The sequence below is a fragment of the Xenopus laevis genome, chromosome 2L (assembly GCF_017654675.1).
Source record: "Xenopus laevis strain J_2021 chromosome 2L, Xenopus_laevis_v10.1, whole genome shotgun sequence".
NCBI lineage: Eukaryota > Metazoa > Chordata > Amphibia > Anura > Pipidae > Xenopus > Xenopus laevis.
In genome coordinates, this window is record NC_054373.1 from 140,197,020 (window position 1) to 140,213,652 (window position 16,633).

General features: G+C 38.5%; 1 protein-coding gene across 1 annotated transcript in view; it reads left to right on the forward strand.

The window, feature by feature from the left end:
* The first annotated feature begins 2,234 nt into the window (after positions 1–2,234).
* Positions 2,235–16,633, forward strand: part of LOC108707543 (general transcription factor IIF subunit 2-like) — a 128,584-nt gene continuing 114,185 nt past the window's right edge. The window contains exon 1 of the mRNA XM_018245537.1: positions 2,235–2,327. Coding sequence (XP_018101026.1) covers positions 2,235–2,327 — 93 coding nt within the window. The remainder of the gene's footprint in view (positions 2,328–16,633) is intronic.

Sequence of the window (16,633 nt, forward strand, 5' to 3'; positions counted from 1 at the left end):
GTTTTTTTGTGTAAACTGGTGCAAAACTGTAATTGAGAAGCTAATTTAGATTAGTGTGTTCACATTCACTGCAGGAATATGTACTGTTTGGCTATGGTAATTTCCCTGTTCAAATTCCATCAACAGCTGGACAAGTTGTTACTTGAACTGTTTTGATGCTCATATCTTTCAAAAACAACATGGATAATAGTCATGCAATGAGCACAAAGCGTCATGTTGTGCACTGAGAGAATGAGAAAATTTACTTTTGCGACATGAACATGACAATAGCACTGACAGTGGCAAATGGAGACCTGTCAGGTTTTAGAAAAAGTAAAAATGTGTTACTGACCTGCTGTGGTTTTGAATGAAAGAAAATGGCATGAAATATTTCCCCAAGTCCCCTCTGTAAGCAACAGAAGAAAACAAAACTATACAGTGGGGAATTGTGGGGTTTCAGGATGTACTGTTTATTCTCACTGTGTAGCTTACAATCGTATGCCTTCAATAGCAGGTATTTGACATGACTATTATAAACGCAGTTGCTCAGTTCAGGGGATACAAGGCAGCTGTACATAAATTAATCATGAAAAGTCACGCAATGCTATAAAATAAACCGATTACCTTTTAAAATAAAATGCGCTCAGTTGGAATACTAACTGCCAAGTTCCATTTCTATGTAATAGTAACATCAGCTCAAGAAGTATTTGTTGAGTGCATGTTTTTTTTATTGGTTAGCAGCAGTGCAGAAGCCTTACATCACCATGTGCAATGCCTCACCTCTACTGCCAGGAGAACTCTACCTGTCTGATGCCAACTCTAAAAATTGCTGGTCTGGGGCTGTTTTTCATGGGTCAATTTAGGACAATCCCTTGTGAGCCAAGATTGACTGCTTAGCATTGGTGCAATATCTCACTAATGGCTGAATGGAAGCAAATCGCATCAACTACATTCCAACCTCTAGTTGAAAACCTTATTAGAATATTAGAGTTTCTTATAGAAGCAAATGGAGGGCCAACTTCATATTTATATCTTTGACTTCTTAATGAGACATGGACAGGCAGCTGTCAGGATTCTTTTGGTGTATCTTTTTCTCAAAATGTTGAGTCTGATTGAGTCTTAAATTCCCAGCAAGAATGCAGTTTAGTAGAAACATATAAACCACAAAAAGGCAAAAAAAAACCAAAAGGCAATATTGTTTGAATCTGCCTGCCAACAACTAAAATCAGCCCTAATCCTTAAAAACAAGGCACTGCAACTGAAGTGCCCCTCCAACAATGACACTAATTAGTATCCACATAATTGAATATATTAAAATATAATAAAAAAAAAAAAATATAATAAAATACACAATCAGGGCCAGATTTACATAGCAGGCGCCCCTAGGCCTGCTGCTGTTCATCATCCCCTCCCCTTCCTTTGTGCACATGAGCAAATTTTCAGCATCGGGTCCTTAGTACTGGGGATTGGTGCACAGGAAATTTTAAAAACTATTGTATCTCCTGTAAATCCCCAATGCTTCTGAACCAATGCGGGTGGGATGCCACCCTGCTAGAAATCTGCCACCCTAGCCCGGGCCTATGTGGCCTTTCCACAAATCCAGGCCTGTGAATAAATGGTATTAAATTGTTCTTGTACAACATCACTAGATGTCTGTGAAATCCACAATACTCAGTGGAGATTTAGGGGTATATTTATCAAAAAGTGAAGTTAGATCCCACAGTCCTCTAGAGTGAAAATTCACCACTCTTCATTCATTTCTATGGAATTTTGAAAGGCGTATTCATCAAAGGATGAACTTTCACCTTTTGATAAATACTCTTTTAAAAATCCCATAGAAATGAATGGAGAGTGGCAGAAGTTCACTCTAGAGGACTGTGGCGATCTCTAGCTTCTCTCTTTGATAAATATACCCCCATGCCTTCAAGAAAACAACAAATTGAGGTGTTTCTGTACAAAGTGTGAGCATGAAGTCACTCACTCACTGCTGTTAGTTAATTTTGGTCCCCAGTTACCTGGCCTAGTTGCCAGCACCACACATGGCAACATTTTAGTCTTTCTTGCTAAAGGACAATGTGAACCAAAATCACTGGAGGGGAAGATTATTCTATTCTCTAACCTGTGACCCACTCTGCAGAATGAATGCTGGGCTGGGTGGTTTTCTGTTGAAAGACTGCAGGAGTTGATAGGAGAACCAATAATCAAGTACAAGAAAGCTGTTAGAGCACAGCTGCTGGAAGGGCCCATGTGGGGATATGGATAGCATTGCACCAATGAAAAAAAACACATTAACTCTCATGACTAGTTACCCATTGGAGTTCATCAACCTCACAATGTGTGGGTCGAAGGTAAATTCTTTCATTAAAGGAGAACTAAACCCTAAGAATTAATATGTCTTAAAACAGGAATCCCACACCTTTTTTACTCATGAGCCACATTCAAATGTATAAGGAGTTGAGGAGCAACATAAGCATGAAAAAGTCCCTTGCGGTGCCAAATAAGGGCGGTGATTGGCCATTTGGTAGCCCCTATGTGGACTGGCAGCCTACAGGAGACTGTATTTGACAGTATAGTTCGTTTTTATGCAATTGAAACTTGCTTCCAAGCCCGGAAATTCAAAAACAAGAACCTGCTTTGAGGCCATTGGGAGCAACATCCAAGGGGTTGGTGAGCAACATGTTGCTAACGAGCTACTGGTTGGGGATCACTGTCTTAAAATGTCACATTTTATATACTGATCTCATTGCACCAGCCTAAAGTTTCAGCTTCTTAATAGAAGCAATGATCCAAGAATTCAAACTTGTCACAGGGGGTCACCATCTTGGAAAGTGTCTGCGACACTCACATGCTCAGTGAGCTCTGAGCAGCTGTTGAGAAGCTAAAGGGATACTGTCATGGGAAAAAACATTTTTTTCAAAATGAATCAGTTAATTTTTCTGCTTGATAATTTGCAATGACACCTAAGCTTAAGGGATCCTGTCATCGGAAAACATTTTTTTTTCAAAACGCATCAGTTAATAGTGCTGCTCCAGCAGAATTCTGCACTGACATCCATTTCTCAAAAGAGCACACAGATTTTTATATTCAATTTTGAAATCTGACATGGGGCTAGACATATTGTCAATTTCCCAGCTACCCCAAGTCATGTGACTTGTACTCTGATAAACTTCAATCACTCTTTACTGCTGTACTGCAAGTTAGAGTGATATCACCCCCCTCCCTTTCCCCCCCACCCAGAAGCCAAACAAAAGAACAATGGGAAGGTAACCAGACAACAGCTCCCTAACACAAGATAACAGCTGCCTGGTAGATCTAAGAACAGCACTCAATAGTAAAAACCCATGTCCCTCTGAGACACATTCAGTTACATTGAGAAGGAAAAACAGCAGCCTGCCAGAAAGCATTTCTCTCCTAAAGTGCAGGCACAAGTCACATGACTGGGGGCAGCTGGGAAATTGACGAAATGTCTATCACCATGTCAGATTTCAAAATTTAATATAAAAAAATCTGTTTGCTCTTTTGAGAAATCAGTGCAGAATTCTGCTGGAGTAGCACTATTAACTGATGCGTTTTGAAAAAAAAAATGTTTTCCGATGACAGGATCCCTTAAGCTTAGGTGTCATTGCAAATTATCAAGCAGAAAATGATGTTGGCCTGTAATACAAGCTGATGCTACAGGGCTGATTATTAAAGGGGAACTATTGCAAAAATGAAATTTTCATATTAGTTTCAGCATAGTGAAATAAGAAACCTTCTAAATACAATCAAATAAAAATTCTGTACTAATTCTGAAATAATCAAGTTTATCTTCACTATTCCTCTGTCAGCATCTGTTTCTCCTCAGTCTTCATTCAGGAGTTGGGTGTCAGATGAATGAGCAAATATATATTAAAGGAGGGCTCTTTTTGCCTAGAAGATGTATTAGAGCTCACTCTATTAAAATCACTAGAAATCACGTCTCTACATGCAGGACTTGTGCAAAAGGCAGTTATTTTGTTAGATTTTGTTTGTACTGGAATCAGTTATTTAAGTGAGCTCTAATATGTCTGCTAGGAAAGGCAGTCCCCTATAAGATATATTGGATAATTCATTTGACACCCAATTGTTGCATGAAGACAGAATGAAGAGAAACAGATGCTGAGAGAGATATAGTGAATATAAACTTCATTATTTCATAAACAATGCATAATTTCCCAGCCTACTTCTTTAGTTAAGCTTTAGTTCTCCTTTATATACAGTGTAAGCACCACCATTCAAATGTAGGTCATGAACATTAGTTGTTACATGATGAACATACGTCTTTCTTTTAGCCGACATATTCTTCATTGTTTTACAGAGATACATCATTCCCTGCCCCGTGAATTTACAATCTAAGGTCCCTATCACATTGACACACACTATGGTAACATTTATCAGGAGCCAGTTAATCACCCTGTATATTTTGGGGTATACTTTCCCATATTTACTGCTATTTTGACAACCAACTTTGATCAGAAGACCAGACTGCAGTAACCTATTGAGCTGCTGAATTAAATTGTGATTGACTGTAATTTTTGGAGAGAAAATTGCTGTATTATTTCTTGCCTTGTTGGATGAATAGCCTCATATGAATGTAAATGATTATTTTGGTGCACTGACGGGTGTTGATAACAGGCTGCAGAGCCTTTCTGTGAATGGCATAACAGGCCCATAATTATATAGGCTTCTGATGTTCTCCCAGTGTGTTCTACCATGCTTCAGCTACAGTTCTCAGACTGCAAAATGATGACAAAGTTAGAACATTCAGAGAAACATTAAAATAGGCCTTAAAAGTGTTCCATGTCAAAAGAAACTGATTGCTCCCAGAAAACTGAGACAGTATTTTCTTTGTTCTGTTTTGAATTCCAAATTAGCCAAGAATGAAGAGATAAAAAAGCTCTACAAGGATTTAGACAAGTACAACTACGCATCATTTAACACCATTCATTATTTGATGGGAAGGAAAGCTTCAATTCTTTTAAACACAAAAAAGTATTGCATAAAACAAATTAACCATTTTCTATCATTTCTACAGAAAATACTCTATATTGCGTTTAAGCATTATTTTTGGCCCCCAATGGATTTTTGTCATCATTTGATGCTGAATGTTGTGTATAAAATAATAAAAAAGATTATGTTAAAAAAAACCAAAAACAATGATTCAGGTTTTGCAAACCCCATTCTCTGTTGATCCAGTGGAAGGTCAACTTATAGCCTCAACATATAACCTCAAGGGATAAATAAGCCTGTAGCATATTAATGACATTTCTTGATCAAATTAATTTGGCTTTCTTTAATAGACATAAATAAATTCTCTCTTTCTCTATAGAATAGCATTCTAGAAAATCATAATATAAACAGGATTCCCTAGATATGCAGCGTTTGCTTTAATGGCTTTAAGGGGCTGTATGCTTAGCTAGATATGTATAGCCCATTTGGGGCTCTTTTTTAAACACTTTACAAAGCTCCACCTGGCAGAAACCCATGGCAACCAAGCAAATGTTTGCTTTCATTGTTCAACCAAGCAGCTGCCTATAAAATGGCAGTCATTGATTGGTTGTTATGGGCTACTGCCCAGGTGCAGATTTGTCAGTGTTGTGTATTATAACAGTATACGTTTTAAGCATTTGCAGCAAGGAGAGTAAAACTAAGTTCCAGTATGAGACAGAATAGAATGTGTCCTATCTGGAAAACACACCATAAGTCAGGCTGAACTTTACTTTTAAAAATGTTTTTTCTTAAAGGAATTGTTCAGTGTAAAAATAAAAACTGGGTAAATAGATAGGCTGTGCAAAATAAAAAATGTTTCTAATATAGTTAGTTAGCCAAAAATGTAATGTATAAAGGCTGGAGTGATTTGATGTATAACATGTCAGTCAGAACACTACTTCCTGCTTTTCAGCTCTCTTGGTTTACACTGACTGGTTACCCTGGTTACCAGGCAGTAACCAATCAGAGACTTGAGGGGGGGGCACATGGGTCATATCTGTTGCTTTTGAATCTGAGCTGAATGCTGAGGGTCAATTACAAACTTACTGAACAGAAATGTACCATGTGGCCCCCCTTCAAGTCACTGACTAGCTCAGAGTTATAGAGCTGAAAAGCAGGAAGTTGGATTCTGGCTGTTTTACTAGACATCTGTTCACTCCAGCCTTTATACATTACATTTTTGCCTAACTAACTATATTAGAAACATTTTTTATTTTGCACAACCTATCTATTTACCCAGTTTTTATTTTCACACTGAACTATTCCTTTAAAGCTACAGGCAACACAAGAAAAATTAAGAAACCTTAGAATTTGATCTTCTGTAAAGGGGAAGCATAAGCACTGTGCATCGTTCCTATCAGACTTAGGAATTTTAATGGGGGGATTAAGTTATCTTTTAGTATGTTATAGAATGGCTATTTCAAATCAACGTTTAAGGTGGTCTTCATTATTTATTTATATTCCTTTTTTAATCATTTTCCTTTTTATTCGTACTCTAAAAAACAAAATGCTCTGTAAGGCTACACATTTATTGTTATTGCTATTTTTTACTAAGCAACTTTCTTTTCAGGCCCTCTTCTATTCATATGCCAGTCTCTTATTCAAATCAATGCATGGTTGCTAGATTAATTTGGACCCTAGCAACAACATTTCTGAAATTGCAAACTGGAGAGCTGCTGAATAAAAAGCTAAATCACTCAAAAACAATTGCAAATTGTCTCAGAATATACAGTAACTCTCTACATCATACTAAAAATTAACTCAAACGTGAACCACTCCTTTAATGTTACAATTCAGTTTCTTGCCCATAATCTTCAGAATTCTCTTGCTCTCCCATAAGAGAGAATCTTCACCTCCCCTGTTAAAATATGTATCATGGCTTCCTATCAAGCAAAGGATAATCTACAAAGTTGTTCTGCTAAGCTTCAAAAACCTTCTCCTCCACCTCACTAAATCTCTACACTGTGGTCTTCATATGTTCCTCTGGTCTGCTTTGCTGACATACCCAAAAGAAAGACTTTACTTTCACTTTACTATCTTTAAGTGCATATTACTGCAAAGCAGAGAGAGCTAAAATGAGAGGTAACTTTTATTAACATTAGTATTATCAAAGAAAAAAGTACAGGCAAGTCCTTGGGAAAATTGCATTTAACCTGAGAGCTAATTGACCAGTGATCTCATGGTGATGCTTCAATAACTGAATTCATTAAATGCATGCCTGTGGAGCTACTTTAGATTCATTGCAGGAAAAAGAGAAAGTGAAAATTGTATTTAGCCTTCAGAAGATACCTTGCTGCTCAATACCAGTCTCAGGGCTGCAGAAAGCTGCAAAGCAGGATGCAAGCAATTATTTCACTTATTAAGGCCATAGATGTTGAGATTTTTAAAAGATCAGATCCTCACCGTGAGACCACGATCTTCTCAGAACGATCGTATGATCGTACGAATTGACCATCAACTAAAAAGACCAATTTACCAGGAAAATAAAGGGAAGCTGCCTGCTTGGCCCTGCAAACATAGATAGATTGCACTGGGACTGACAAAGATTTTTTGATCTGGCCGATCAATTTCCTGACAGATGTCAGCCGAAAAATCGTAAGATGTACGATCGTTCGAATACCACTAACCGCACAATAATTTCGAAGGATTGGTCAGACTTCCCTAAAATCGGTCATTCGGCAAGAAGAATTGTCGCGTCTATGGGGAGCTTTAAAGTAGGCACATGGTCTCTGCTATTTTAACCTTCAGACTACCATCCTGAACAGCCATAAGGGAAGGGAAAACACACATTTTTCCAAACCCACACAATATGATAACTCTTATTTTACAGAATAAAGTATTCAGGCTCTGAAAAAATTAACCATAACAATATATCTGACAAACATTGCTCAAATAGTCAAACACATAAAATATTCAAATATCTATTTGCACTCCTTTCACAGAAGTGCCTTATCAGTATTGCCAGAATGTTAATTTATGTGTTAGCCTCATGGTTTGCAAGCCTTCAGGTTTACCATTATGATGTTTCAAAAGTGATAACTGTTAACACTGTTAATTTTTTATTTGCCATAGTGTCTCCTGATAAATTATTCATATTCTGTACATATTTAAATATACATTGTTTCAATGCATGTATAGTTTTATGCCTTTTTTACCAATTTGCATGGTAATTTGGTTGTTCTTGTGTAGTTCAGCTTTGAAATATCCCCAATATATTGTAATAACATCAATGGGATTGGCCAATGCCATTTCAAGATTGTTTGGTTTGCTGGCCAGTGATTGGTGTATATGCATGAACAGCACGCCCTCTGTCATTTGACCTACCTTCCGGTCTCTGTTGGTTCAATAGGGTACAACTCTAAGCATACAAAGTTCTTCAATGCCCTACGTAAGTTACTATATTTACATACAGTACGTTTTTATAAGTTACTATAAAGACTTAAAGAACTATGTTCCTGTCAGGTCTGCTGGGATTTGAATCAGGGACCTTTGGGTTTCTGGTTCAGTGGCTTGACCACTGGGCCAGGTGAGCAGCCTGCAAGGCTGCTCAATATATATTACCTGGCCTTTGTAGCCCCAACCTAGCAGCAGCCTAGATCTGCCTTGTCCTTCCCTGTCTTGCCTTGCTTATTTTGTCTGAACCCTTCCCTGTCTTGTCCTACCTTGTCCTGAACTTTGTCTCGTTTACCTTGCCCCGTTCTGCCTTGCCTTCCCATTCCGGTTCTACTCCAGTCTTGCCTTTAGCATTGGCTCGCCCTTTGCCCTGCCCTGTTTTCCTTGCTATTCTGTATCTTGATCTGCTTTCACTCCAAACCTTTCCCTGCTTTAACCTTGTCTCACCTGTTCCTGATTCTTGCTTCCTGACCCTACCTTGTACCTTGTACCCTCTCATCTCGCTCTGCATCTTTCCCTGCCTTTTCCAGTCCTCTCCTGCTATCTGCTCCAGTCCTCTCCTGCTATCCGCTCCAGTCCTCTCCTGCTATTCACTCCAGTCCTCTCCTGCTATCTGCTCCTCTTGCTATTCTGCTCTAGTCTCCTTCTGCACTAGACTCCTTCTGCACTCTATCCCCAGTTTGATCTGATCTGCGTCCGCACCGTCCTATCCCATCCAGTCTGTTCTTGTTCCACTTCTGCTCCATCCAGTCTGTTCCTGTCCTGAGTCGTCGCCCTCTTCATCCTGCCTAGTCCAGTCCTGATCTTCGCCCTCTTCATCCTGTTTTGCACCTGATCCAGTCTGACTCATCGCCCTCATCAACCTGTTCCTACCTCCCCTTTACGTGTTTCCTAGGCACATACAGCTCCTGCCTCAAGGACTCACCTTTCCCCCATCAGTCTCCACAGCACCCCATACCTTATTCTTGACAGTTCCCAGGTCCACTTCTCCTGCTCTCTGTTTATATATTAGGGTCTGAACATTTCCTACATAATGTTGGAATTCTGCAGTTGGTATAGCACATTTCACAGCCAGTTGGTGACGGCTTTCAAAGTGCAAAACAGAATTAGTCACAGTTAAATTCCTGAAAAGATCAGTTGCAACCTACCTTTCGTTAATAATAAAAAACTCACATCGATATAGAGTGTGTAGAGAGGCAGATGTTAAATAGATAACAGTTGACTTCCCCTATAAAATCAGACAATAACGCTTCTGTACCTGTCCAAACAAAGAACAGATCATCTATGAAGTGATACCAAAGTAAGATGTGATGGGTTTAATAAAACATGTCATCTGTAAAGACACCTTTTGCCTCCCACCATCCCATAAATAAATTGGCATACAGTAAGTGGGGGCATAAGTAACACCCATCACAACTTTTGAAGACAGAATTTAATAATTCCATTTTAACATCCTTATATTGTTTCTCCCACTTTTTTTGTATCTAGAAAGTACCAGGTAGCCAACAGAGTTTTGAATATATTACAGTCGACTGGTGATAAAATAGCATAGTCTGCTCATATAAACTACTATTCACTACTACTACAGACTGGTGGTCTACATAAAGGAATTTATCATACTGTGTAACACAATTAACACCAAAAAAGGTGTAAAAAGCTGTGTAAAATAAATAGCTAATTAATCAAGGTGTGTTTTATTTTATGCCACCCAAACATCGGATATCACACTGTTATTTTTAAGTAGCAAGTAAGTTCCATCTAGCAAAAACGCAATGGATGACCGCATTTTCAAACAGCTGCTTTCCTTACAAAGGATGTCTACACAGGGGTACGTGATAGCTGAAAATCAATACACAGCTTCATAAATATGACGTTTTATACACAGTGATGTCTGGATGATATGGGGTGTATTTTGTCACATTTTTTTTACACAGCTGGATAAATAGGTCCCTTAAAGGAGAACCAAACCTTTACTCATAAAAACCCCTATCCTACATAGACAGGGTAAGATGTCTTCAACCAACACATCACTGGCTTATACATATGCAGTGCTTTATGGAGGGGGTAATAATGAATTCTTTCAATATTTTCCCAACTAGGGTATACGCTCTGGGGCATGCAAAGGTCTTAAGCAATATCTTTGGGCTGCTTACCTTAAACAGTGGAAATGGCAACATCTATGGTTTCAGATAATGGGGCTAATTTATAAACACTGGGCAAATTTGCACCTAGACCATCCTCACAGACTTCATCCCTCTCAGATTTCCAAGGCAGAATGCAGACAGGTAAAAATAGTATTTCCCAAGTTTTATTAAAACAACCAGCCTATGTAGGCAAATATTAATGATACAGGGGCCACTGAAACAAATACAGGTGCACTTTTAATTATCTGATCCAACAAATATGTGCTTATTTACATACACATGTGTATAAAATTAGTTAATATATAAACCAAGTATTTGTTTTCATTTTGTGAGGAAATTGAAAGTAAAAGAAAAAACAAACAAAATGATGTTTGGTAATCATCTGTCATTGCTGCTAACTACCATTGTGCAATGAAATAGGCAGCAGCTGTGAAGAGCAGAAGTTTCACTGTAACAAGGCTTCCTCTATGCTTTTCACTGCTGCTCCACTTGTAATTGTGCAGAGATCTTCTGTAACAGGGTCTCTCTAGGGCTCCTAACATTTCTCTCTGCACCTGCCTTACATGGGCAACTGTTCTGTTATACTGATGAGTGGCACCTTTCTGGCTGAGCAGGTTTGTCTATTTTTTTTATACAGTAAAGGAACCCTCAATCCTAGCAATATTAAAGGAACATTTTCATAATAGCTTTTGCAGAGAAAAAATAAACATGCATCCAATAACAAGCCTGGAACCCAGAATCCTCTCTGATTTATACAAGAAAGAAAAGCCTATTTTAGCTTGTCAACAAAAAAGGAAACAGCTGGGTTAATAATCCCACAGGGAGAGCGGAACGCTATAATTCTAGGTTGGAGAATTTCTACCTGAAGTGCAGGGGTGTGCGTTTAACACATTCAATTTATATTTTTCATGAGATGAGTATCACCTTGAGACATGCCAGTTGGTTTACTTACAATAAACTTTTCTTGCAATTTAAGCACAATGTTCTCATAAGAAAATGATAAGAAATGCATATAACTGAATCTTAAGTATCACGGAGCTTAGTGATTTGTTCTTTTCTGAAAGTTTTGATGTGCATTTAAATTAGAAATAATATATCTGGTCTCCAAACTCAATTTAGTAGAGTGGACTCCAGTGGAGAATGTTTTTCAATATGAGTAGATACCTCAAACATATAAATGACAGACAAATACTGACCGCAAAAAGTGGTAAACCTTGCTCATTAGAGGTTAAAATCTAAATGGAAAAGTGGGCATGAAGTGCTCAGTTGTTAGAGTTGTCACCAGTGTTGGACTTGGGTGTCTTCTTCACTGTGTACCACTGGCCTAGTCCAACCCTGGTTGCCACCCATAGGGATATAGGGGCAATAGGGATGCATTGAATCCAGGATTCAGTTCAGGATTCTGTCAGGATTTGGCCTTTTTCAGCAGGATTCACCCGAATCCTCTTACCTGGCCGAACCGATTCAGAATCCTAACTTGCATATGCAAAATCAGCATATGCAAATTGGGTGGGAAGGGGATTACGTAACTTTTTGTCACGAAACAAGGAAGTCAAAAAAATGTTCCCACTTTTTCTCTTGAACAAAAAAACACACCAGCACCCGAGGCTTGTATCTGCAGGGCAAGCCCTTGCAAAAGTTTTTACTGCGGTGCTGCAATGTTTCGGGGCTCCGCCCCTTTGTCAAGCATACTACATACAGGTGCAGATGAACATTATAAAGGAAAACCAATTAGTGCATCATTATGCAAAAATGTGAAGAATCAATTTCCATACAAAAGATTTTTCATTATAAAAATTACCAAATTCTCAAAAATACGTGGAATAAATTCATATCAGAAAAAAGATTATTATAAAATTACTTTGGTTCTTTTCGCAATTATTATACATGGGTGTCAGAATAAATAGAAAAAAACCCAGTACTTTTAAGTCCACGTTAATAACACAAAGCAGCAAATTCAAAGTCCCAGTGTTGAACACTTCAATTGAAACAATTGTTGCAATTGACCTAAGAGGAAGATAAAAGTTACAAAAAATCTATACAAAGATAAAAAAGTTAAAAAGTAGTGATGGGCGAATTTGCGCCGTTTCGCTTTGCCGAAAAATTCGCGAGTTTTGCGTGAAAAATTCGCAAAACGTCGCCGGCGTCTTGTTTTTGACGCCGACGCCCGTTTTTTCGACGCCGGCACCCGTTTTTTGACGCCGGCGTCCGTTTTTTCGCGGGCGTTTCGCGAATTTATTCGCCAGACGCGAATCGCGCAAATTCGCCGCGAATTCGCGCCTGGCGAATAAATTCGCCCATCACTATTAAAAAGTAATCTTACCCTACATAGCAAGGGAGAAAAATTACAGATACCTGTCCCTGTAGTTTAGGCAAAGAAATTTTCTTATCTGTAAGGGAAATTAGGAAGCTTATTAGACACTATTTTTACAAGAAACAGGACAGATTAAACTCTTCATTTAATCCCCTCGGATATCTTGTTTGCAGTAACCACATCCAATAACATTCTCTCTGCGAGAGTAGACGTTTTTTATCCTGTCCCTGTTTAATTGTAATTTTTTCCAAGATTTGCCACCGGATTTGTGCCACCCGGTGCCCGTGTTCGAAAAAATGTTTGGCTAACATGGTCTCTTTTTTATATTTTGTAACATCAGATTTAATCTTAACATCTTCCCCAGTAGTTGTAGGTGGATGATAATTACGTATGACAGATTTGTGTTCATTTAGGCGGACTTTTATAGGGCGTGATGTCTGTCCCACATAAGCAAGTCCGCATGGGCATTTAATGCAGTAGATGACCTCATAACTGTCACATGTAAAAAAAAACTTTATTTTATGTTTTGTTCCTTGGTGGGGGTGGGTGACTGCATTGCCTGGAATTATTCCGTTGCAGTGACCACAATTCCTACAGGGGAAGGTGCCAATGGAATGTTTAGTTAGGCAACTGGTATCAGATTGTTGAATTCTAGATTTAATTAGTTGGCCTACATTTTTCCCTCTTCTATATGAAAATAAAGGGGGGGCCTGAAACAGATGACCAAATTTAGGATCAGATTTTAATATTCCCCAATGTTTGAGAATAATTTTTTTGCAAAAATGGGAATTACTATCAAACGAACTGACAAAAGGAATTCTTTCGATTTTATCCCCCTGGCTGGATTGTTTTTTAACTCGTAGCTCCCCCCTTGGGAGTTTTTGTACTTCTTCTTTTTTTATTTGTAGGTTTGCTCTGTCATAGCAGCGTTCTTTAAATTTGTTAAGCATTAATTCTGCTTGAGTATCATACAGATTATCCGAGGATGTAATACGTCGAACGCATAATAACTGACTTTTTGGTAACCCCTTAGTAAGCCCAGGGGGGTGGAAACTAGTGGATCTTAGTATATTATTTCTGTCAGTGGGTTTAGTATATAATGAGGTTACAAAACTTGCCCCTGTAGCTGTGATGTTAACATCCAAAAAATGTATTTCTTTGGGGTCAAATTCAAGGGTAAATTGGAGTGTAGGGTGGACTGTATTTAGATGTTTCAAAAAAATGAATCAGTGTTTCAGGTGTGCCAAACCATAGAAAAAATGTGTCGTCCACATATCTCATGTATGCGTAGATATATTTGGCATACTCCTCATTGGAAAAAATAAATGTATTTTCAAAAGAATCCATAAAGATGTTGGCATAGGCTTTTTCTCTTCCCATCCCTAATTTGTATATTCAAATCAGTATTTAGATTCAGTTCAGTATTTGGCGGAATCTCAAATAGTGGGTTCGGTGCATCGCTAAAATAGAATCAATTAGATAGAATAGAATTAAAAATGAAATTATGAAATAATCAAGTTACTCTACAGGATCTCACTCTCTGCAACCTGTCACTCATCATGCTGAGGTCTGAGTCAGACTTTGATTGACAGGCAGTAAGTAACTAGGGGGCGTGTGGCCCTGATGCAGGCCATGCAGCCGGCCCCCCTCCACAAGAGATTTTTTTTCTGCTAATCAGATGGGCCCTGGTGGGATTGCACCCCCGGTAGTTCCGCCACTGTTGACAGGTAGGTCTAATACATCTTTTAGGAAGAACACCCTTTCTTATCTGATGTTTTCAGAGCTAAATCAAATAACCAACTCCAGCACAAGCAAAAGACTCTGGCGAACACCCTCCATGCAGAGAAGCAGGATTTCCACCATAGCTCTCACACATCTTCTATGCAAAGGGAGCAAACCCCCCCCCCCAAAAAGATGTATTAGATAAAACTGTCAATCAAAAACTGACTCCACCTACTAAGTGAAACTAGAATGAAGAGAGACAGGTTGTCCAAAGGGGGAGAGTGAAGAGTAACTTGATTATTTCAAGCAGCTAATTTCTTATATATTTGATTTATCATCACCATGCCTAACAGGTAACAGCGTAATCTTTTGCCACTGCCCCTGATTTCCAAGTAAGAGTTTGCTTTGTAGTTAGGTATAGTTCATCTATGCTGTGGAGCAGAGGAAATTAATGTATATTACCCTAGTTTTGCACCACAGCTGGGGACAAGGTGGAACCAATAAACCCAGGGCAACCTCCTAAACCCATAAGGGCCACATGAGCTGATTGTTTTCATTGGCAGGTGGGACCATACTTCAATAGAGATAAGTAATTAGCCTTCAAAGCAATCAGTCTGATCCTTGATCCTCAAATGTCTCTAGAGCACATAATGTGATAGGTTTCATTGCCCATTTTTGTTCAGGGCAGTCTTGAAGATTTTTTGGGTGTGGAGGGAATGATTTGCTGCAAGGGGCTGATGGGTGAGAGACCGGGCAGAGGGTGTCATAAGATTTTGAGGGCAGATGACCATGCTCTATGCAGAGTATTTACAATGGCAATGCACATGGCATTAATTTGTAGCAATAATTACAGAGGCCCTCCATGGGCTGCAAAAAAGAGGCATGAAAAGGTGTATCGGAGTTGTATGGATATGGAGAAAAACATGAGGGCCAATAATCGATATTAGATGCTAATTACACGTTTGGGATCCATTATCTGGAAACCTGTTAATCTAGAGAGCTCAAATTACAGAAAGGCTATCTCCCATTGACTACATTTTAATCTAATAATTACAATTTTATAAAACCGAAATAATAAAGGAGTACCAGTACCAGTAAAAGATCCCAACTAAGATTTAATTAATCCTTATTGAAGTCAAAACAATCTTACTGCGTTTAATTAATATTTAAATGACTTTTTAGTAGAATTAAGGTATGGAGATCCAAATTACAAAAAGACCCCTTATCCGTATAACCCCATGTCTTGAGCATTCTGGATAATTGGTCCCATTCCTGTAGTAGAAGTAAGGTATGGTTAGAACCCCCCCTCCATAATTTATGGCACCTGTTATTCTTTCTCACAATATTTGTTGGGTTTTGTTTCCCCAGAATAAAATAATGGTGTAATCAGCCATTTCAGCTGTACAGGCTAATAGGGTCTGTAGGTTTGTATGTAAGTTAAAACATATATATTTACTTATTAAATACAATTTAGACAGATGTTTGTCTGCGCTGCAGTAAACAACACATGCCAGAGGGGATTGGGGCAGGTAATTTATTAAAGCTAAATGCTAATAAAAGTCAAGCAATCCATAGTATGTTACTGTAATAGCCCCCATATGTAAGTGTGAGTTGTATGTAAGTCTGGTGTATGTAACTTGAGGACTCCCTGTATATCAGGTAGGAGTTGTATTGTTGGGCTAGAGTCTATAGCATATGATTTAGAATTGTTCTAGTTGACCTTCAACCCTGTGTTTTGGACAGAGCTTTGGACCACTTCTTATAGATTAGAGATAATATAGGAGTTAAACTAAATATGCTAGAATATAGTCAAGACTGCCCAGAGATAGCTCCACTCAACTTAGTCAAAGGCCTTTTCTGAGTCCAGAGAGGTCACACCCTAGATCCCATCTCCCTGTGGGGGATTTGGAAAGTTGAAGGGATGACTACAATTAAGGCTTCAGTGAAAGTTGGAGATAGTGTTCATCTATTACATGAATCTTGGAAGGTTTTTTAGTAAGAAGGGAATATGGTATTGCTTTATACCCATCTAGGTGGACCCCATCTATATCTGGAGCCTTATTAAATGGCTGGG